General features: G+C 51.8%; 1 protein-coding gene across 1 annotated transcript in view; it reads left to right on the top strand.

Moving 5' to 3' along the window:
• The first annotated feature begins 13,056 nt into the window (after nt 1-13,056).
• Nucleotides 13,057-22,570, top strand: part of CTDP1 (CTD phosphatase subunit 1) — a 105,037-nt gene continuing 95,523 nt past the window's right edge. Inside the window, exon 1 of the mRNA XM_066579458.1 lies at nt 13,057-13,666. Within this exon, the coding sequence (XP_066435555.1) occupies nt 13,380-13,666 (287 nt within the window). The 5' untranslated portion in view covers nt 13,057-13,379. The remainder of the gene's footprint in view (nt 13,667-22,570) is intronic.

Raw genomic sequence — 22,570 nt, 5'->3', positions numbered from 1 at the left:
CTGACATGACTTTTTTGTTACAAACCCATTCTGGCTCTGGTTAATTACTCCATTTTTATCCAAGTACTTGCATACATGCTGTTTAATAATTTGTTCAAAGATCTTACCTGATATAGAGGCTAATGAGCCTGTAGTTGTCTGGATCCACCTTCTTCCCTTTTTTGAAGATAGGGACAACACTTTCCCTTCTCTAATCTTCTTCAGCTTCTCCTGTTCTCCAGGAATTTTCAAAGATTATGGCGAGTGGTTCAGCAATTTCCTCCACTGCTTCCTTTAGTACCTAGGATGTAATTCATCTGGACCCGGAGACTTGAATTCATTTAAGTTAGCTAAGTGTTCCCTCGTTATCTCTCTGCTTATAGATAACCTGCATTCTTTTATTCCCCCCAATATCACAGGGAAGATCAGTTGATGTTACATCTACTTTTTTGAGAGAAAACCGATACAAAACAGGAAAGTAAGAGTTTGGTGTTCTCAATGTCATTTTAACCAAGTCACCATTTTCATCCTGTAAACATCCTATAGCATATTTGACTTTTTTTTTGCTTTTGACATACCCTGGAAAGCCTTTTTAAATGGTTTTAGCCTCTGTTGCAGCTTCAATTCATTATTTTAACTTTTCTGACACTGGCTTCTTGTCAAGCTCCTACACCAATCCCTCCACTCTGTGCTAATCACTGCACTGATGCCTCCATCCTATGCCAGTCACTGCACTGGCTGCTCATCAAATATAGAATACAATATAAACACCTCAATCACATTCATAAAGCTCTCCAAAGTGCTGCGCCACCTTATATATCCACCCTCATCTGTCTACTGCCCTACCCGTGCTCTCCACCCTGCTAGTGACTTTAGACTAAATTCCTCTCTAATCCGAAACCTCCACTCCCGACTCCAAGATTTTTCCCGAGCCACACCAGTTCTCTGGAACATGCTACCCCAGACAATTAGGTTAATTCCCCCGGCCCACGGCTTTAAGTGAGCCCTGAAAATACATCTTTTGGGAGAGGCCTACCATATTCCCTATTCTACACACCTGGGAAACCTGAACAAACACACACACCATCAAATCTCTTAGCTGTTTAACCCCTTAGTGACGAAGCCTGTTTGCGCCTTAGTGACGGAGCCAAATTTTGGAAATCTGACATGCGTCGTTCAACGTGGCATAACTCCGTAAAGGCTTTACATATCCCAGTGATTCTGACATTGTTTTTTCGCCACATGTTGTACTTCATTTAGATTGTAAAAAGAGACCAATATAATTTGTGTATATTTATTAAAAGTACCAATATTGGAAAAATTTTGAAAAAATTGTCATTTTTTCACATTTTCAACCGTAATATCTCAAATATGTCCAAACATACTGTACAAATTTTTGATAAAATATGTATTTCCATCTGTTTACTTTATTCTGAATGCACACTTGAAAAACTTTTGTGTTTTTTTTTTAACCATTTAGAGGACGTACAAATTTAACATTACTTTTCAGCATTTTGAGGAGCACTTTGTTTTCCTGCACCAAGGCAAGTTTGCAAAGGCTCATAAGTGTCAGAATAATAGATACACCCACAAATGGCCCCATTTTAAAAACTACACTCCTTAGTGTATTCACTGAGGAGGGTCATGAGTATTTTGACCCCACCAGTTTTTTTCAGGAATTAGTTCAATTTAGGGGAGAAAAAATAAAATTTCATATTTTTGCAAATATGTCATTTTAAAGACATATTTATTTTTTCCTATAGAGCCCATGAAAATGAGGATTTACACACCAAAATGGATACCCCCGTTTCTCCAGTGTTCAGAGACATACCCATTGTGGCCCTAATCTCATGTCTGGATGCATAACGGGAGCCAAAATGAAAGGAGTAGTCGGTGTCTTTCAGAACATAAATTTTGCTTGAAGGCGTTTTAGGCCCCATAGCACTTTTGTAGAGCTCTTGAGCGGCCAAAACCAAAGAGAACCCCCACAAGTGACCCCATTTTGAAAACTAGACCCCTTAGCGAATTTATCTAGGGGTGTACTGACCATTTTGTTCCCACAGTTTTTGAATGAATTGAAGCAAAGCAAAAGGAAAAAATTGTGATTTTCGTTTTTTTGTCAATTCTGTCATTTTAAAAACAGCTTTTTTTGTACAGCACACGCATGAATGAAGCTTTTCACCCCAAAATGGATACCCCTGTTTCTCCCGTGTTCAGAGACATACCCATTGTGGCCCTAATCTCATGTCTGGATGCACAATGGGGCCCAAAACGAAAGGAGTAGTCGGTGGCTTTCAGAACATAGATTTTCCTTGAAGGCGTTTTAGGCCCCATAGCACATTTGTAGAGCTCTTGAGCGGCCAAAATCAAAGAGAACCCCCACAAGTGACCCCATTTTGAAAACTAGACCCCTTAACGAATTTATCTAGGGGTGTACTGACCATTTTGTTCCCACAGTTTTTGAATGAATTGAAGCAAAGCAAAAGGAAAAAATTGTGATTTTCGTTTTTTGGCAATTCTGTCGTTTTAAAAACTGCTTTTTTGGTACAGCGCACACATGAATGAAGACTTGCACCCCAAAGTGGATACCCCTGTTTCTCCCGTGTTCAGAGACATACCTATTGTGGCCCTAATCTTTTGTCTGGATGCACAACGGGGCCCAAAATGAAAGGAGTAGTCGGTGGCTTTCAGAACAGAAATTTAGCATGAAGGTGATTTAGGCCCCATTGCCCACTTGTAGAGCCCTTGAGCGGCCAAAACGACAGAGAACCCCCACAAATGATCCCATTTTGAAAACTAGATCCCCTAACGAATTTATCTAGGGGTGTACTGTGTATTTTTACCCTACAATTTTTGAATAAATCTAAGCAAAGCAGTAGGAAAAAAATTACAATTTTCATTTTTTTGGCAGTTGCATCAATTTAAAAACTGTTTTTTTTGTACAGCACACATAGGAATGAAGACTTTCACCCCAAAATTGATACCCCTGTTTGTCCCGTGTTCAGAACCATACCCCTTGTGGCCCTAATCTACTTAAAGGACGCATGGCTAGGCCTATAATGGAAGGAGCACCCGTTGGATTTTAGGGTACAACGGAATAAATTCCAGGCCCCATTGCCCACTTATAGAGCCATTGAGCGTCCAAAACGATAAAGAACCCCCACAAATGACCCCATTTTAAAAACTAGACCCCTTAACGAATTCATCTAGGAGTGTACTGCGTATTTTGACCCCACAGTATTTGAATAAATTTCAGCAAAGCAGAAGGAAAAAATTACGATTTTCATTTTTTTGGCAATTTTGTCAATTTAAAAACAGGTTTTTTTGTACAGTGTACATAGGAATGAAGACGTTCACCCCCAAATGGATCCCCCCGTATGCCCCGTGTTCAGATACATACCCATTGTGGCCCTAATCTACTTACAGGAAACATGGCAAGGCCTGTAATGGAGGGAACACCCGTTGGATTGCAGGGCACAACTGAATACATTCCAGGCCCCATTGCTCATTTGTACGGAATAAAAATTGACTCCCTAAAAATCCCCCCCCCTCCACGCCCTTTTCGGCGTTCCCAAATCTTAGATAAAAGTAATAATGTGAACTGTGTGGTATTTCCAAAGACGGGTAATTATGGAGGCTGGTTGGGATGGGCACATAGGGCAATAAAATCGGGTATCCCCCCTCCTCTCATGCTTTTTGGGGGTCATTTTTTGACCTCAGTGGTGGGTATGGGGTGTAAAAAGTGGCGTTCCGTGAGTCTCCGTAAGCTTGACGAGGTGCGGCGGTCTCACACAGAAGGCGCTCAACAAGGTGCTCCTGGAACTGCAGGAAGGCGAGCGTTCCCGGGGCTTCTTGTAAATTGCGTATTACAGGTAGCGGTCTGAATAACGCCGGGCTCACGCAGACGTAGGTGGATCCCGGCTATGACCCTGCGTACAGCTGCATAATGTACTGCGCATAACTGCGTACTTACACGGGCGGTCATGCGCAGTACTTTTTTTTTGTTTTTGTTGTTTGTATTTCCCGCACCGTCGCTTAGCGATGACGCGGGTACCCGCAGCCCGTATACAACGTAGTTGCGTATGGGCTGCGGGTATATCCGCGACCATGGAGCACAATGGGCTCTATGTTGCTGATATCCGCGGTAAAATAGAACCTGCTGCGTTCTCTTTTCTGCGAATGGATTACACAATTCCAACCCGCTAATGTGAGCGGAATTGTGTAATCCAATGCGATTGATCTGCGTATTACCGCTAATCAAACGCATGCGGAATCTGTAATTCCTATCCGGTCATGTGAGACCGGCCTAAGGTAGATCGCTACCTTTTTATCACGTGACCGGGGACCGCTCAACGAGGCCACCCGCCACTGCTCCAGGCTCTCGGCGACCGTTGGTCGCCGAGAGCAAGGAGATATTGAGTTTCCTGGGCTACCCGACTCCTGCGCATGTGTGCGGTGTTTTGCCGGCGGTCGCATGTGCAGAATACGGGAAAGTTCATGGAAGAAGATTGCGTTGGGGTGCAAATATGGAGGCCTCCGGTAAAAAGTTTTATCTCCTCTCACCGATCGCATCGGTGAGGGGAGATGAACCTTCCCCTTTTTTTAACTTTTACGTGATCGCCATTATTCTTTGGATAACGGCGAACACGTGACCAGGAACCGCTCACCGCGGCTCTCCGTGAAATCTCCAGGCTCTCGGCTAAGTTTTGTAGCCAGGAGCAGGGAGATTTTAAAAAACCACGGCTTTTGCGCATGCGCCTGCCACATTGGCGAAGGGCGCGTGCGCAGAAGCTGGGGTGAGGTCCGCGGATAAATCCGCAGGCCTTAGGTATGTCATTTCATCCTTCCTCACGGATATGATCCGTGGGGGGAGATGAAACGCAAGGTTTTTTTAACTTTTTAAAACTTTTTAAAACTTTTTGCACTTTTTTTTTTTTTTAACTTTTTGCACTTTTTTTTTACTTTACATGATCACTGTCATCCATTGGATGACAGTGATCATGTCCCTGGTGACATCCCTCTGCTCTTGGCTACACATGGCAGCCAGGAGCAGAACAATTTTGAATTTCCCGGGGCTCGAGCCCCTCTGTGCACGCGCCCGATGTCAATCATCGGGCGCGCATGCGCAGACGGGGATTTCGGGTCCCGGGACATCGCAGAGGACCGGGGGTGAGTATCTTCACCTCCCCTCATGGATCCGATCCATGAGGGGAGGTGAAACTTTACTTTTGTTTTACTTTTTCAACTTTTTCGCGATCACTGCTATCGCAATGGATAGCGGTGATCGCGGGCCCGGGGACCGCTCACAGCGGTCCCCGGTAACACCTCCTGGTTCCCGGCTACCTTCAGGAGCCGGGAGCCAGGAGATTTTAAATTTGCCGGGGACACCCGGGCTTCTGCGCGTGCGCGTGACGTCATCGTCTGGCGCGCATGCGCAGAAGGCCGCCGGCGGGTCCGGGAGGACCATATCTCCGGGGAACACCGCCGACAAGCCGTGTGAGTATTTTCAGCTGCCGTGATGGATCCGATCCATCATAGCAGCTGAATTACTACTTTTTTACACTGTTTTATTTACTTTTTTGCGATCGGCGCTATTCATTTTATAGCGCTGATCGCAATACCGGGGGGGACTGCCCGCATCCTGGGATGACAGCTCCATGCTGTCGGCTACCTGCGGGCACCGACAGCATGGAGCTGTCACGTCCTCAGGCCAGTGGGCATCAATCCAAAGAGGATGCATAAAACTACGTCCTCTAGGATTAAGGCCCACTTTCTGAGGACGTAGTTTCCCGATGGGGCGGTCGTTAAGGGGTTAAACCCCTAGTGTTTAAGCTTCTCATTCATTTAATATTGCATATTACAACTTATCTTGTGTATTTTTCCCCTCTACAGGTGTATCTGTGATTCTCCGTTCTCCCTAAACTAGTGGGAGGAGCCTGACTGCTGTGTTCTATACACTGGGGCACACAGAACTACAGATCCTGCTCTCTAATACCCAGAGGCATATTACCATCACGTAGAGTGCACAGCATTATTGAGCAATGTACATGCAAATAAGAAGCAGAAAAGTCACCAATAGCTCCTGCATCAGCTATGTGCAAGTCTCTCTCCCTCCCCATATAGCTCAATAAGCACCACAAGGACTCCTCAGCCTCTTCTAACTATGTCCATCTGATGTTAATCATTTGACAGCAGGCAGTGGACAGCAAGTTAGGAAGGACACCCTCAGGGGGCAGCACTTTAGAGGGATTTTTCAGCACAAAAACATAATTTTAGGTAAATAAATAGCAGTTTTGCGAGTTATCCCATTGGCTATCATATACGTTTTTTATTGTATTCATTTAAGGGGTTAAATACACAATTCTAGAAGAAGAAAGCTGAGGCAATGTAGTTCTAAAACGCTGCACTGACTGCCATGTAACTCTTATTGCCTCATTTACACAAAAAAAATCCAATGCAGATTTCAATGAAAATATTTCTGACGAGGATTTTCATATGACGCCGAGGATCTACATACATCGGGGCTAATCCATGTACGGACTTTCCAACACATTTGTGTCAAGAACTAGTATGCCAATATGTTTTTGGTTTTCTGGTGGGAATTCTCATAGAACGCAATGGGATAGTAAAAAGACGTTGATTTGGGTATGGAATTTGCATTAAAAAACCCTTTGGCTGTACGAGGTCTTAAAGGGATATTCTGGTGAGATTTTTTATTCCAGTTTTCATCCATCCACGGAGTGAAAAAAAAAAAAAAATATATAACACACACACAACGTTGCCAGATTAGCCCTTCAAGGCCCAGAAAGACGGATATCAGATGCAAATGTTCATCTGGGGTTTCTAACTTGAATTCTTCTTTTTTCTGGACAACTTATCCAAAAATTACAGCCAGCCAACATCTCTATGGGCGCCCCATAAAACCATAATGAGTTATAAAGATTACAAGCAATTCACCTCTATAAACCAGATACAGTAATTGCTGGTAATGAGAGCATATCAGTGACATGACGATAATTACAGTCATAGTAACCTCCTCAAGTACCAACAGCCTCAAAAGGAAAAAAAATAAATCAGACGTACATTGTTTCCTTTCACGGACACGAGAAAAAAAATGCTCTGTTTTTACAGACTGTCCAGGAATTTCTGAACAACTGGCAACCCTGCGTTCGCCCAATCAGCGGGTCATGTAAATATGCCCCAATCAGCTAATGAATGACTGCTTGGTTCATTTATGGAACCAAAAAAAATTGCTGTTGGCAGCACATCGCTTGGGTAAGGACAATCGTTCGTCAGCTGACCAGCCGACACTGGACTTTGTAAAGGCCATTTACAAGTGCATCGATGATCTAAGTGGCTGCTGTTCAAAGGGTTCTTATTTCTCTGGTGACATACCATGTTAGGCCAAAAAAAATACATATATCCATCCAATTCCGCCTACTACCCCACTCCACAAGATGGGGAAGGTGAAGATCTGGTAAGTAGACTGACAGGGAGGAATAAAGTAGAGAATACTTGGTTACATAGTTATTAGGTCGCCCCTCAGATGTCTTTTTTTTAACTAAATAACCCCAATTTTGATAACCTCTCTGGGTATTGTAGTCCAACCATTCCATTTATTACTTTAGTCCCCCACCTTTGTACCCGCTCAAGCTCTGATACGTCCTTCTTGAGTACTGATGCCCAAAACTGTGCATAATATTCCATGTGTGATCAGCCAAGTGACTTGTATAGAGGAAGAACAATGTTCTCGTCATGTGTCCCCAGACCTCTTCTGATGCACCCCATGATTTACCTTGGCAGCAGATGCCTGACACTGGTTGCTCCAGTTAAAGGAGATGTCTCGAGGAAGCAGTGAATTTTTTTTTTTGCCCAGTCCCCCTAATTAAGCATACATTATTAAGCCCCCCTGTAAATGACTTTTCTAGCTGGTTCGTACTTACCGTTCCAGCGTTTCAGCAACTTATAAAAGTTTCCCCAAGATGGCCGCCGGCTCTTTTCCCGTCGCTTGCTGCAGCCCGACGTGCGCGCTCCCGAGACGCTACCAGCTGTGTCTCCATGGCAACCAGACGCCCCGCAGCCGCCGACCAGTCACCCACCGCCAGGCAGCAGGTAACCGGCGCTAGCCCACGGCTCCCCAGCGCTACGCTCCCGGCTCCCCAGCGCTACGCTCCCGGCTCCCCAGCGCTACGCTCCCGGCTCCCCAGCGCTAGACCCTGACAACAGACGAAGGCCCCGGAGCCCAGCGCTAGGTTCCGGAGCCCAGGTGAAGGCCCCGGAGCCCAGCGCTAGGTTCCGGAGCCCAGCGCTAGGTTCCGGAGCCCAGGTGAAGGCCCCGGAGCCCAGCGCTAGGTTCCGGGGCCTTCACCTGGGCTCCGGGGCCTTCACCTGGGCTCCGGAACCTAGCGCTGTGGCCCGGGACCTTCACCTGTTAGAGAAGATCACCCCCCGACCCATCACTTACCTGAGCGGCTTCTCGGGGCTGCTGGGCTGGGCTGGGCTTCTCCACTGGGCAGCTCCAGTTTCTGCACCTTCCTCTAACGGAGGATGGTACAGAATGGCCGCTCCAGCGCGCTCCCGAGCAGTGACAGCTCGTCTGCGCATGCGCAGAAGAGCTGTAGCGGGGAGCACACTGAAGCGGCTCGTGCTGAAAGGAGAAGACCGGACTGCGCAAGCGCGTCTAAAAAAGCAAGCTGCCAGCGAATTTAGACGGAACCATGGAGACGAGGACGCTAGCAACGGAGCAGGTAAGTGGAATAACTTCTGTATGGCTCATATTTAATGCACGATGTATATTACAAAGTGCATTAATATGGCCATACGGAAGTGTATAACCCCACTTGGTTTCGCGAGACCACCCCTTTAAGCTTACAGTTAACTAAAATCCCCAGGTCCTTTTCCATGTCAGAGTTTCCCATTTAGTGTGTAATGGTGACATGTATTTCCTCTGCCCACGTGCAGAACCTTACATTTATCAGTGTTAAACCTCATTGTATCTTGTCACCACCGGAAGTGTGGGTGGTCACGAAGATACTTGGTGCTTGACAGGGGGTGACACCCCCTGTTCCTGATAGGCTGCTCTTTGTCAGCCTCACAGTAGGTCCAGGCACTCAGCACAGCGGTCTCCTCATGTGAGTATACCGCGTGTGCTGCACGTCGCCAGCAGCGCAGTACTTACAGTGGACTGTCGTTCCCCAAGGCACTGTCACTCTCCCCCACGGTGGACTCCTGTTGCCCAAGCCGCTATTACCTTGCCACCGCACGACTCCTCTTATCCAAGGCACTGTCAGAGTCCCCGGTGGCAGCGTTCCATGGCCCCGCTGTGAGTGTATGCCGCGCCCCCCCCCCCCCCCCAGCAGCGCTGCAATGACTAGCCTATCCTTACCGAGGCCACTCTCAGTCCCCGATGTCACTGTCCCCGGAAGCTGTAGTGTGACAGCTGCGCTGGCCGTGGATGAAGATCACCTCCGCTCCCTTGGAGGTGGCCCGCTGTGACTGACTGTGGGGCTGGTGTTCTCCCAGCTCCCCTCCCATGAGCTTGTGCAGCAAGGACGAAGCGGAGAGCCATTGATCCACACATGAGCGCCGGGTGGGGCCGAGAGTGATCAGCGGAGTAGTTTGCCGCCAACACGGCAAGTCCCCCACACATAAAGAAGCAGGCTGCTCCCCGGCAAAACAGTGCAGTCATTTCTCCCTTGCCACGAGGGTTAGGGTTAGGGATGTTTTGGTGTTAGGCTTAAATAACCTGTTGGGTTACATGCAAGGCTAACATGAAAACGAATCCCTCACCGCCCTGCCAAGGCTACACTCACTACACTCTGTACTGCTAAGACCTTTAAGTAGTCACCAATCAGGAGCTAGGGGTGTGACAGGGACGTTCCTGCATCTAAGGCCTGTCAAACCTCTAGCTACCTGGTGGTAAGAAGATACAATAATACCAATCTCATTCGTCACTTTTCTGCCCCCAACTTATCCAGATCCATTTGCAACCGTCTAGACATGTATATGTAACCGCATTCTGTCCTCTCGTGGTAATTACTGTACATAGCTTTATGTCATCGGCAAATATTGATATTTTACTGCACAATCCTACCAGGTCATTATTAAATATATTAAAAAGAAGAGGGCCCAGTACTGCCCGCTGTTGTACCACACTAGTAACCCCTCCAATACTGCCCCCTGTGGTAGCGCACTAGTAACCCCTCCGATACTGCCCCCTGTGGTACCGCACTAGTAACCCCTCCAATACTGCCCCTGTGGTACCGCACTAGTAACCCCTCCGATACTGCCCCCTGTGGTACCGCACTAGTAACCCCTCCGATACTGCCCCCTGTGGTACCGCACTAGTAACCCCTCCAATACTGCCCCCTGTGGTACCGCACTAGTAACCCCTCCGATACTGCCCCCTGTGGTACCGCACTAGTAACCCCTCCGATACTGCCCCGTGGTTCCGCACTAGTAACCCCTCCAATACTGCCCCCTGTGGTTCCGCACTAGTAACCGCTCCATTACTGCCCCCTGTGGTACCGCACTAGTAACCCCTAAAAATGCTGCCCCTTGTTGTACCGCACTAGTAACCCCTCCAATACTGCCCCTTGTTGTACCGCCCTAGTAACCCCTCCAATACTGCCCCGTGTTGTACCGCCTAAGTAACCCCTCCAATACTGCCCCGTGTTGTACCGCCTAAGTAACCCCTCCAATACTGCCCCTTGTTGTACCGCACTAGTAACCCCTCCAATACTGCCCCCTGTGGTATCGCACTAGTAACCCCTCCAATACTGCCCCCTGTTGTACCACACTAGTAACCCCTCCAATACTGCCCCCTGTGGTACCGCACTAGTATCCCCTCCAATACTGCCCCGTGGTTCCGCACTAGTAACCCCTCCAATACTGCCCCCTGTTGTACCGCACTAGTAACCCTTCCAATACTGCCCCCTGTTGTACCGCACTAGTAACCCCTCCAATACTGCCCCGTGGTTCCGCACTAGTAACCCCTCCAATACTGCCCCCTGTGGTTCCGCACTAGTAACCCTTCCAATACTGCCCCCTGTGGTACCGCACTAGTAACCCCTAAAAATACTGCCCCTTGTTGTACCGCACTAGTAACCCCTCCAATACTGCCCCTTGTTGTACCGCCCTAGTCACCCCTCCAATACTGCCCCTTGTTGTACTGCACTAGTAACCCCTCCAATACTGCCCCCTGTTGTACCGCACTAGTAACCCTTCCAATACTGCCCCGTGGTTCCACACTAGTAACCCCTCCAATACTGCCCCCTGTGGTTCCACACTAGTAACCCCTCCAATACTGCCCCGTGGTTCCGCATTAGTAACCTCTCCAATACTGCCCCCCTGTTGTACCGCACTAGTAACCCCTCTAATACTGTCCCCTGTTGTACCACACTAGTAACCCTTCCAATACTGCCCCGTGGTTCCGCACTAGTAACCCCTCCAATACTGCCCCCTGTGTTTCCACACTAGTAACCCCTCCAATACTGCCCCCTGTGGTACCGCACTAGTAACCCCTTCAATACTGCCCCCTGTGGTTCCGCGCTAGTAACCCCTCCAATACTGCCCCCTGTGGTTCCGCGCTAGTAACCCCTCCAATACTGCCCCCTGTGGTTCCGCGCTAGTAACCCCTCCAATACGGCCCCCTGTGGTTCCGCGCTAGTAACCCCTCCAATACGGCCCCCTGTGGTTCCACGCTAGTAACCCCTCCAATACTGCCCCCTGTGGTTCCACGCTGGTAACCCCTCCAATACTGCCCCCTGTGGTTCCACGCTAGTAACCCCTCCAATACTGCCCCCTGTGGTTCCGCACTAGTAACCCCTCCAATACTGCCCCCTGTGGTTCCACACTACTAACCCCTCCAATACTGCCCCCTGTGGTACCGCACTAGTAACCCCTCCAATACTGCCCCCTGTGGTTCCGCACTAGTAACCGCTCCATTACTGCCCCCTGTGGTACCGCACTAGTAACCGATCCAATACTGCCCCTTGTTGTACCGCACTAGTAACCCCTCCAATACTGCCCCTTGTTGTACCGCACTAGTAACCCTTCCAATACTGCCCCCTGTGGTTCCACACTAGTAACCCTTCCAATACTGCCCCCTGTGGTACCGCACTAGTAACCCCTCCAATACTGCCCCCTGTGGTACCGCACTAGTAACCCCTCCAATACCGCCCCTTGTTGTACCGCACTAGTAACCCTTCCAATACTGCCCCGTGGTTCCGCACTAGTAACCCCTCCAATACTGCCCCCTCCAATACTGCCCCCTCCAATACTGCCCCCTCCAATACTGCCCCGTGGTTCCGCACTAGTAACCCCTCCAATACTGCCCCCTGTTGTACCGCACTAGTAACCCCTCCAATACTGCCCCCTGTGGTTCCACACTAGTAACCCCTCCAATACCGCCCCCTGTGGTAGCCCAGTAGTATTGGTGACCAAGTCAGAGTATGTACCATTAATAACCCCCCTCTGCTTTCTCTCGCTGACCACTTACCCACATTCTCACAGAGAACAGTCATTCTCATTTTTTATCAATGCACATTATACGGTAAAGGAAGTGTTAACAGACTTGTTCGGTCCTACAGAACTACCACACAACTCTACACAATTACATTATTATTCCCAATGAGTCCCTTTACCAATATGGAATTATCAGTACTAATACAAGTAAGAGGCGCAGCAGCCAATCAGACACAAGATCTCATTTGTCAAATGCATCTTACTAAATGAAAGGAGTGATGTGATTGGTCTCTCTCTCGGACACCACTCCGCCATCACCTGTGCATTAAATAAGCCTCTCAGCTAACAGCAGAGTGACTACAAGCGCTCAGTGAGCTCCGCCCATTCCATATACTAGCCGGCAGCTCTACCAGCGACTCCTGCTCATTGGCACCTAATGTACTTCTGCCACCACTTCCGCATCTAGAACGGCCATAGACACCTCCACCAACATGGCGCCCTGAGGCGGTCACGCGCCATCTTTACGTTCTACGCGTTGGTGACGTCACGACGTCTTCTTTCCCTCTAAACGCAATGCTAATTTCACCAAAGCGGGAAGACGGCGGAGTGCGTACTGACGAGAGCGGCCCCCGCCCCCATCACTAGAGAGTGCCTGCGACGACCGCGAGCTAGAGGGCGGGGCCTGAGCGCTGCCGCCGCACGACTCCTCCCCCTCCTCCCTGACACGGCCTGGCTGTTTACATGGGAGCCGCTCCCCCTCCGCTCTAGAGTCCGCTGCGCTTGTCCTGTCACATCCCGAATATTGGCCGCGCGGGGCGCCTTAGCGGCTCCTCCTCGCCCGACGTCACTGCCGCTCCGCGCCTGGCCGCTTCTGTTGCCATAGAGACCGTGGCCTGCGAGCGAGCGGCCCAGCCTGGCTACGTTCGGGCCGGGACATGCTGAGCATGCAGCGGAGAGCGCCGGAGGACGGGGAAGTCAGACCGACGCAGTCCACCGATGTCCGCCTCCCGGGGCCCCGACCCATGCGGCTGCTGGAGTGGAAGGTGTCCGCGGGGACGGCCGTGCAGATCGGCTCCGTCCTAGCGCTGGGAGTTACCATTCCGGAGCCCCGCGGGCCACAGGACGAGAGGCCGCACCGGGCGCCCGAGAGGAAAGTCAAGTCGGACCGGGCCGGAGTGGTGCTGGAGCTGTGTGCCAGGCCGGGGCAGGTGCTCTCCGCAGGGTAAGCGGCTCCCTCCTCGTGGCCGAGTGTTTACATGCCGGACCGCCGCGTGGAACTGCTTCCTGGCCGCCGCGGTGCCTGCAAGACTGGGGATGGGGGCTGCCTGCTGGTGGTGCCCGTACTTGTGCTAGCTGGCGAATGCGTGCAATTTGCTGGGGATTGGGGCTGCCCTGCCAGTGGTGCCAGTGGGGGATGTGGGCAATCTGCTGGGGATGGGGGCTGCCCTGCCAGTGGTGCCCGAGAGGGGATGCAGGCAATCTGCTGGAGATGGGGGCTGCCCTGCCAGTGGTGCCTGTGCCAGCGGGGGGATGCTGGCAAACCTTTGGGGATGGGGGCTACGATGCTGGTGGTGCCCGTACTTGTGCCAGTGGGGAGATGTGGGCAATCCTTTGGGGTGGGGGCTACCCTGCTGGTAGTGCCTGTACTTGTGCCAGCGGGGGGATGCGGGCAATCTTCTGGGGATGGAGGCTGCCCTACCGGTGTTGCCTATACTTGTGCCAGCGGGGGGATGCGGGCAATCTGCTGGGGATAGAGGCTGCCCTACTGGTGTTGTTTGTACTTGTGCCAGCGGGGGGATGCGAGCAATCTGCTGGGGATAGAGGCTGCCCTACTGGTGTTGCCTGTACTTGTGCCAGCGGGGGGATGCGGGCAATCTTCTGGGGATGGAGGCTGCCCTACCGGTGTTGCCTGTACTTGTGCCAGCGGGGGGGATGCGGGCAATCTGCTGGGGATGGAGGCTGCCCTACCGGTGTTGCCTGTACTTGTGCCAGCGGGGGGATGCGGGCAATCTTCTGGGGATGGAGGCTGCCCTACCGGTGTTGCCTATACTTGTGCCAGCGGGGGGGATGCGGGCAATCTGCTGGGGATGGAGGCTGCCCTACCGGTGTTGCCTGTACTTGTGCCAGCGGGGGGATGCGGGCAATCTGCTGGGGATAGAGGCTGCCCTACTGGTGTTGTTTGTACTTGTGCCAGCGTGGGGGATGCGGGCAATCTGCTGGGGATAGAGGCTGCCCTACTGGTGTTGTTTGTACTTGTGCCAGCGGGAGGATGCGAGCAATCTGCTGGGGATAGAGGCTGCCCTACTGGTGTTGCCTGTACTTGTGCCAGCGGGGGGATGCGGGCAATCTGCTGGGGATGGAGGCTGCCCTACTTGGTGTTGCCTGTACCTGTGGCAGCGGGGGGATGCGGGCAATCTGCTGGGGATGGAGGCTGCCCTGCTGGTGTTGCCTGTACTTGTGCCAGCGGGGGGATGCGGGCAATCTGCTGGGGATGGAGGCTGCCCTGCTGGTGTTGCCTGTACTTGTGCCAGCGGGGGGATGCGGGCAATCTGCTGGGGATGGAGGCTGCCCTACTTGGTGTTGCCTGTACCTGTGGGGGGATGCGGGCAATCTGCTGGGGATAGAGGCTGCCCTACTGGTGTTGTTTGTACTTGTGCCAGCGGGGGGATGCGAGCAATCTGCTGGGGATAGAGGCTGCCCTACTGGTGTTGCCTGTACTTGTGCCAGCGGGGGGATGCGGGCAATCTTCTGGGGATGGAGGCTGCCCTACCGGTGTTGCCTGTACTTGTGCCAGCGGGGGGGATGCGGGCAATCTGCTGGGGATGGAGGCTGCCCTACCGGTGTTGCCTGTACTTGTGCCAGCGGGGGGATGCGGGCAATCTTCTGGGGATGGAGGCTGCCCTACCGGTGTTGCCTATACTTGTGCCAGCGGGGGGGATGCGGGCAATCTGCTGGGGATGGAGGCTGCCCTACCGGTGTTGCCTGTACTTGTGCCAGCGGGGGGATGCGGGCAATCTGCTGGGGATAGAGGCTGCCCTACTGGTGTTGCCTGTACTTGTGCCAGCGGGGGGATGCGGGCAATCTGCTGGGGATGGAGGCTGCCCTACTTGGTGTTGCCTGTACCTGTGGCAGCGGGGGGATGCGGGCAATCTGCTGGGGATGGAGGCTGCCCTGCTGGTGTTACCTGTACTTGTGGCAGCGGGGGGATGCGGGCAATCTGCTGGGGATGGAGGCTGCCCTGCTGGTGTTACCTGTACTTGTGCCAGCGGGGGGATGCGGGCAATCTGCTGGGGATGGAGGCTGCCCTGCTGGTGTTGCCTGTACTTGTGCCAGCGGGGGGATGCGGGCAATCTGCTGGGGATAGAGGCTGCCCTACTGGTGTTGTTTGTACTTGTGCCAGCGGGGGGATGCGAGCAATCTGCTGGGGATGGAGGCTGCCCTACTTGGTGTTGCCTGTACCTGTGGCAGCGGGGGGATGCGGGCAATCTGCTGGGGATGGAGGCTGCCCTGCTGGTGTTGCCTGTACTTGTGCCAGCGGGGGGATGCGGGCAATCTGCTGGGGATGGAGGCTGCCCTACTTGGTGTTGCCTGTACCTGTGGCAGCGGGGGGATGCGGGCAATCTGCTGGGGATGGAGGCTGCCCTGCTGGTGTTGCCTGTACTTGTGCCAGCGGGGGGATGCGGGCAATCTGCTGGGGATGGAGGCTGCCCTGCTGGTGTTGCCTGTACTTGTGCCAGCGGGGGGATGCGGGCAATCTGCTGGGGATGGAGGCTGCCCTGCTGGTGTTGCCTGTACTTGTGCCAGCGGGGGGATGCGGGCAATCTGCTGGGGATGGAGGCTGCCCTGCTGGTGTTGCCTGTACCTGTGCCAGCGGTGGGATGCGAGCAATCTGCTGGGGATAGAGGCTGCCCTACTGGTGTTGCCTGTACTTGTGCCAGCGGGAGGATGCGGGCAATCTTCTGGGGATGGAGGCTGCCCTACTTGGTGTTGCCTGTACCTGTGCCAGCGGGGGGGATGCGGGCAATCTGCTGGGGATGGAGGCTGCCCTGCTGGTGTTGCCTGTACCTGTGCCAGCAGGGGGACGCGGGCAATCTGCTGGGGATGGGGGCTGCCCTACTGGTGTTGCCTGTACTTGTGCCAGCGGGGGGGATGCGGGGAATCTGCTGCTGTTTGTTTTGCAGTGGCACATTCAGAAATTGGTGCAGATTTTTTATATCTGTTGAATGTGAACGAGGTATAAGATGGATGAAGGCCGCGCTGGATATGGATTGTGAGCGGCATTCGTAAGGATGAAGGCCACGCTCACACAGCCTTACGCCTCCATTCATTTCAAAGGACCTTTGCAGACTGTGCCGAATGTGGCGTTACTAATGCTGCCGCTTCTGAGCGCCATCTGCTCTATTTTTGCATGTTTTGGCGCACCTCATCACAACGAGCGGGTGCGTTTAGAAAAACTGTAACATGCGGTCAAAAACTCTTCGCAAAATAGCGGTAAACCGTTTGAGTGAGAGCGGCCGACGGGCGGCCGACATACTTATTATTTTTTCTTATAAACTTGTTTTCCCCGTGTCGTAAAACAATCTAATAGGCGGCTCCACAGGAGCGCCATCCGCATGCAGCGAGTACAGAAAGATATTGCATAGATGCCGCGCACCACCGCCCATCGCCAGGCACTAGCTTGGCGTGTGTGCATTTCAATACGTGCCAAGATATAGCATGCTGCAATATGTGTGAGCTTGGGAGTCTGGCGGACTGGTACAGCGTGTTACGCAGGTAAAACCCGTGAGCGGAATACGCCCTCGACGCACGGTTGTGTGAGAGAGCCCATGTACTCGCTTCTCCCGGCTCCCCGCATCTCCTACAGCGCAACTCCATCCTCCGGTCTTTGTGTGCCGCCTGCAGGCAGCTTGTGCTTGGTCTGTGATTGGCTGCAGGAGCACTGAGGTCTGTGATTGGCTGCAGGAGCACTGAGGTCTGTGATTGGCTGCAGGAGCACTGAGGTCTGTGATTGGCTGCAGGAGCACTGAGGTCTGTGATTGGCTGCAGGAGCACTGAGGTCTGTGATTGGCTGCAGCAGCGCTGAGGCCTGTGATTGGCTGCAGCAGCCTCTGACCTCCCGAACACAGGCTGGCCTGTAAACAGGGACCGGACACGGAGGACGGCACTGCACCGCAGGAGATGCAGGGCGCCGGGGGAGTATAGGACTGCGTATTGTTTTATGACATGGGCAGAATCCTCAGAGTCCTTTTAGGCCGTATTTTACTGGGTCTGTGCACTTTTGCGCCATGTATTTGCACATCACGCAAACCATGCACGAAAAACACACCACCACAGCCCTAACGCTGAAATGGCCAATTTGTATATTTGCTTTCATATCTTCTATTTCCCTGCGCAAAACACTGCGTATTTTTTGTGCAGTGCCATTGCACACGCAGAGTACCCGCTTGTGAGCGCCCCCAATGAAGGCAGCTGGTTCTATTCACTGAAGATTGCAAGTACGGTCGTGTGGAGTCTGCGCGGCACTGGATGTGTGAGCGGGGCCTACGGGAATGCGTTGCGGCGTGGTGAAGTTGTTGCTCATTCGGCCAGTTTCTTATGCGCCAAAAATGTTTGGTTTCTATTGTGGCTTGTAAATGGGCACTTCAAGGGGGTCTTCCATCAAACTTGTGTGGTACATCCACCAGAAGTCACAGATCTGGTCGCCAGCGCCCGGCCCCACAGTAATGGCCAGCTGTAGGAGGCGAACGGGATTCGAGAAGTAGTCCTGCGGGCCGCGCTGCACCGTCTGTAACTCCCACAGAAGTCAGCTGGAGTTGTGCTGTACGGCTCCCATAACCTGATCATTGTGCAGATACCGTAACTCACCGCACCATTTGTGTGACTCCCATTGACGTCCGTGGGAGTTACTGACACATCATATCTCAGCAGCGCTCGGCTATTTCCTGGCCTCCTTGTACAGAGCGGTGGTTCCTATTGCCACCATGTCTGGCTGAGGACGCCTAGCGGCTGTGTATTATGTCTCCCCGCAGTGTCTTACCGATGTTTGTAAAGCCCAGCACTGCTGGCAGAGACCGCGTATGGCGGCAAGCACATTGTATGTTCAGGGTAATATCTTACTAAGATCAGCTGTCAGTAATGGAACAATAGGGGAAAACCTGCCGAATGAGGGGCCAACTTCAGCGTTTATCTGTTACGGTACCAGAATGTGACATGTCCGTCTGACACCGGTGCATGGCGCGTTACAGGGGTGGTTCAACCTCTCAGAAAACTGCCTTGCAGGGCTAGTTCACCCTAGCGCTATGGGCTCCATTATGAGAACAGGAATAGAGAACCAATTGGCAGAATGGCATCAGTTTGCCAGCCCCTCTTTTGGTGCTCCTTACTAGAGATGTGTGAGTATACTCGCTAAGGCACATTACTCGAGCGAGTAGTCCCTTAGCCGAGTATCTCCCCGCTCGTCTTTAAAGATTCGGGGGCCGGCGGGGGAGAGCGAGGAGGAACGGAGGGGAGATCTTGCTCTCCCCGCTCCCCGCCGCAACTCGCCGGCGCCGGCCCTCGAATCTTTAGAGACGAGCGGGGAGATACTCGGCTAAGGCACTACTCGCTCGAGTACTGTGCCTTAGCGAGTATACTCGCTCATCTCTACGGTCCTTACATTTTGCAGTGGCCTTCGTTGTGTTATAAGCACAGCTCTCATTGAAGTGCATGGGAGTTGTGCCTGCAATACCATGCTGGGCCACTGCCTAGTGAACGGAGCTTTATGTTATATACACTGAGGTAGCAGCCCAGTAAATAGCTGGCACCCCGGGTGGCAGACCCCTGCTGATTGGCTGTTGATGATTCAGTTAGAGCTGCACAACCCCGTTTTCTGAATTCCCACAATGCCGTGCTGGTTCTTGTGTGCTCTGGCAGCTGGATGCTGTGTGGTAGGTATCGTACGTGGGGCTATCAGCATGGCCTGGAGCTTCTGCAGACGTCTGACTGTAATACTGTTGGTTTTTACATATATTGAGGTATGTGGACATTTTTTTTAGAAGACCCCTTTAAAACGTCCCTCCGATCCCAGGATCAATTTTCTGTAGGCCAGTTTTGCATGTGTGTAATAAGAGTGTTCTTACAGCCTTCCATCCTTGCCTGATGGTGGGTTTAATCCCCTGGACTGATGACATCATATGTATGACGTAACTCAGGCGATGAGATCTGTGATGGGCTGAGATTTACGGTCATTTTGCTTGCTAGCTTTAATATTTTCAGTTTATTTTTTAAACCTTCTCTCCCTTCAGGCCTCCTTCCCACAAACGGATTTACGCCGCGTAATTCGCGGTGGAAATCCGCTGCGTTGCCCGCTGCTATTAGGTTCTATTGAAGCTAATAGCACAATGCTCACGATGCGGAATTCCGCACCGTGAAATCTCCCGTCCTCACCCGCAGCATGCTCTATTTGCCGCGGGTGTGCACGTGGACGGCTTCCATTGCAGTCAATGGAAGCCGGCCGTTCACGCTATCTTCCGCTGTAGCACAGCAGAAGATAGCGTGAAAACGCTTCCTCGTCCACCGCCGCCGCATCATGTGACGCGCCGGCGGTGGGCGGGGAAGAGTCATGCGGGAGCGAGGACGCCGGATCCGTAAGTATGGGGTCTCTGGGGGGCGCCGTGACGGGCTTCGCTGTGGAATATTCCGCAGCGGAGCCCGTCACGGCCGTGTGCAGCCGGCCTAAGGGCCCCCACAGACTTGCGTCTTTTTAGCACTGCTGGGTTGATCAGGGTAATGCGGCGGATATAGTTTATCTTCACTTTAGTATCTCATATTATACTTATTGAAAAAATGACCAAATATGGGATTGACAAGACAACTGTTAGGTGGATTCACAACTGGCTGAGGGATCGTACTCAGAGTGGTCATAAATGGCTGCACATCCAAGTGGAAGAATGTATCAAGGCTCTGGAGGAGGAAATGGAGGGGAAACTGATCAAATTTGCAAATGACACAAAGCTAGGAGGGATGGCTAACAGGGAAGGGAGGGAGAGTTCAAAGATGTAGAAAAGCTTGCACAGTGGGGGGGGGGCAACTAACAGAATGGTATTTAACAAGGAGCAATGCAAAGTCCTACATCTGGGCAAGAAAAATGAAGAAGGCACATACAGAATCGGAGAAATTGGGCTAAGCAGCAGCTTGTCTTAAAAAGACTTGGGTATACTAATAGATCATAGACTGAACATGAGTCAACAATGTGTTGCAGCAGCAAAAAAGGCAAACCCAATTCTGGGATGTATTAAAGGGGTTCTGACATGAATAATTTTTTTATACTTTAGCAGCCATTGTTCCCTGGTCTGCCTAATGGACCCTGGGAACCCATGGGTTAATGGCTGCTAAAGCATAAAAATCTTATACTTACCTTGTCTCCTGTTGTTGTTGACATCGGGGGGTCATCTCCCGGCAGCATATTAGCACTTTCTGCTTAGGTTAAGCAGCCTGACTAGAGCCACCTGATTGGTGCACGCTGTGCAGTCACGTGGTGCTGAAGAGCCAATCAGGTGGCTCTAATCAGCAGCGCTGCTTAACCTAAGCAGAAAGTGCTAGTATGCCTCCCGGCAGGCAGTCTTCTTCCTCCAGCAGCCGCGCCGCTCCAGGATCGCGCGCATGCGCAGTGGAGAGGTGCCCTCTGACAGGAGTCAGGACGGGCTGCGTCTCCACTGCGCATGCGCAGCACTCCGGAGTTCAGCCGGACAGACGGGCCGCCCACAGCTTGTGACGTGCTTGCTGTGGCGGTCCGTCCGTTGACCTCGGAAGTGCCTGACGGACGGACCAGAGCAGGAAGCGGTCTTTTTGACCGATCCTGCTCTGCTTTAAAGGCACAGAAGAAGATGCCGGCTGGAGGGGACATGCCTGGCGATCGGGCCAGGCAAGGTGAGTACAATTTTTTTTTTTTCATGTCAGAACCCCTTTAAGAGAAGCTTAGTCTAGATCACGTGAGGTCATTATCCCCTTCTACTCTTCCTTAGTCAGACAGACTGGAATACTGTGTTCAGTTCTGGGCACCCCACTTTACGGTCTCCTGCACATGGTGGATTTGCATTGCAAAATCCGGAGCGGCATTCCGCCTCCGGACTCCGCAGCAAATCCATGCTATAGGACTACGCAATTTCTTGCCCACGAGTAGAAATCAGTACTGCGAATATGTGCCGGCGGCACATTTGCAGCTGAGGAGGAAGACTGCGAAGCGGTAAGCTGGGGTCACCAGCCAGGCACCAGGGCGAACTCCGCTGCGGGGTCTGACCCGCCCGTGTGCAGGAGGCCTGAAAAAGGCATAGACAAACTAAAGCAAGTTCAGAGAAGAGTTACCAAGATGGGGAGCGGTCTGCAAATCATGTCCTATGAGGAAAGGTTAATGGATTTGTGAATATTTAACTTGCAAAAAAGAAGACTAAGAGGAGACTTAAAGGGGTTGTCCCGCGGCGAAATCCCAATTTTTTTTTTTAACTTGCCCCCCGCATTCTGCCCCGTTAAAATCAATTCCGTTAGTTATTTAAGAAAAAAAAAAATCACTTACCTGCATCCCCGTTCGCGCAGCATATTTTCTTCTTTTAAAGATGGCCGCCGGTCCTTTCCCAATGATGCACCGCGGTTTTCTCCCATGGTGCACCATGGATTGTCTTCTCCTTTTTTGCGTTCCACTGCCGATACAGCCACCTAATTGGCTGATCGGCACCACGTGACGGGGCGGAGCTACGATGACGACACGCAGACCAGCTCTCCGGCGCGAGCACACAGAAGAAGATTGGACTGCGCAAGCGCGTCTAAAGAAGCAAGAAGACACCGAAATTAGATGGATCCATGGAGACGGGGACGCCAGCAACGGAGCAGGTACGTGAATAACTTCTGTATGGCTCATATTTAATGCACGATGTATATTACAAAGTGCATTAATATGGCCATACAGAAGTGTATAACCCCATTTGCTTTCGCGGGACAACCCCTTTAATAGCTGTCTACAAATATCTGTAGGGCTGTCACAGTGCCGGGGGATCAGCCATATTCACATTTGTACAAGGAAAGACTAGAAGTAATTGGGATGAAACTGAAAGGGAAGAGACACAAAATAGATAAAGCTTTCTGGCAGTGGGGG

Source organism: Eleutherodactylus coqui, chromosome 9 (assembly GCF_035609145.1).
Source record: "Eleutherodactylus coqui strain aEleCoq1 chromosome 9, aEleCoq1.hap1, whole genome shotgun sequence".
In the NCBI taxonomy this organism is placed as follows: Eukaryota; Metazoa; Chordata; class Amphibia; order Anura; family Eleutherodactylidae; genus Eleutherodactylus; species Eleutherodactylus coqui.
The sequence above is the reverse complement of the archived record's forward strand: the minus strand, read 5'-3'. Positions and strand labels throughout refer to the sequence as shown.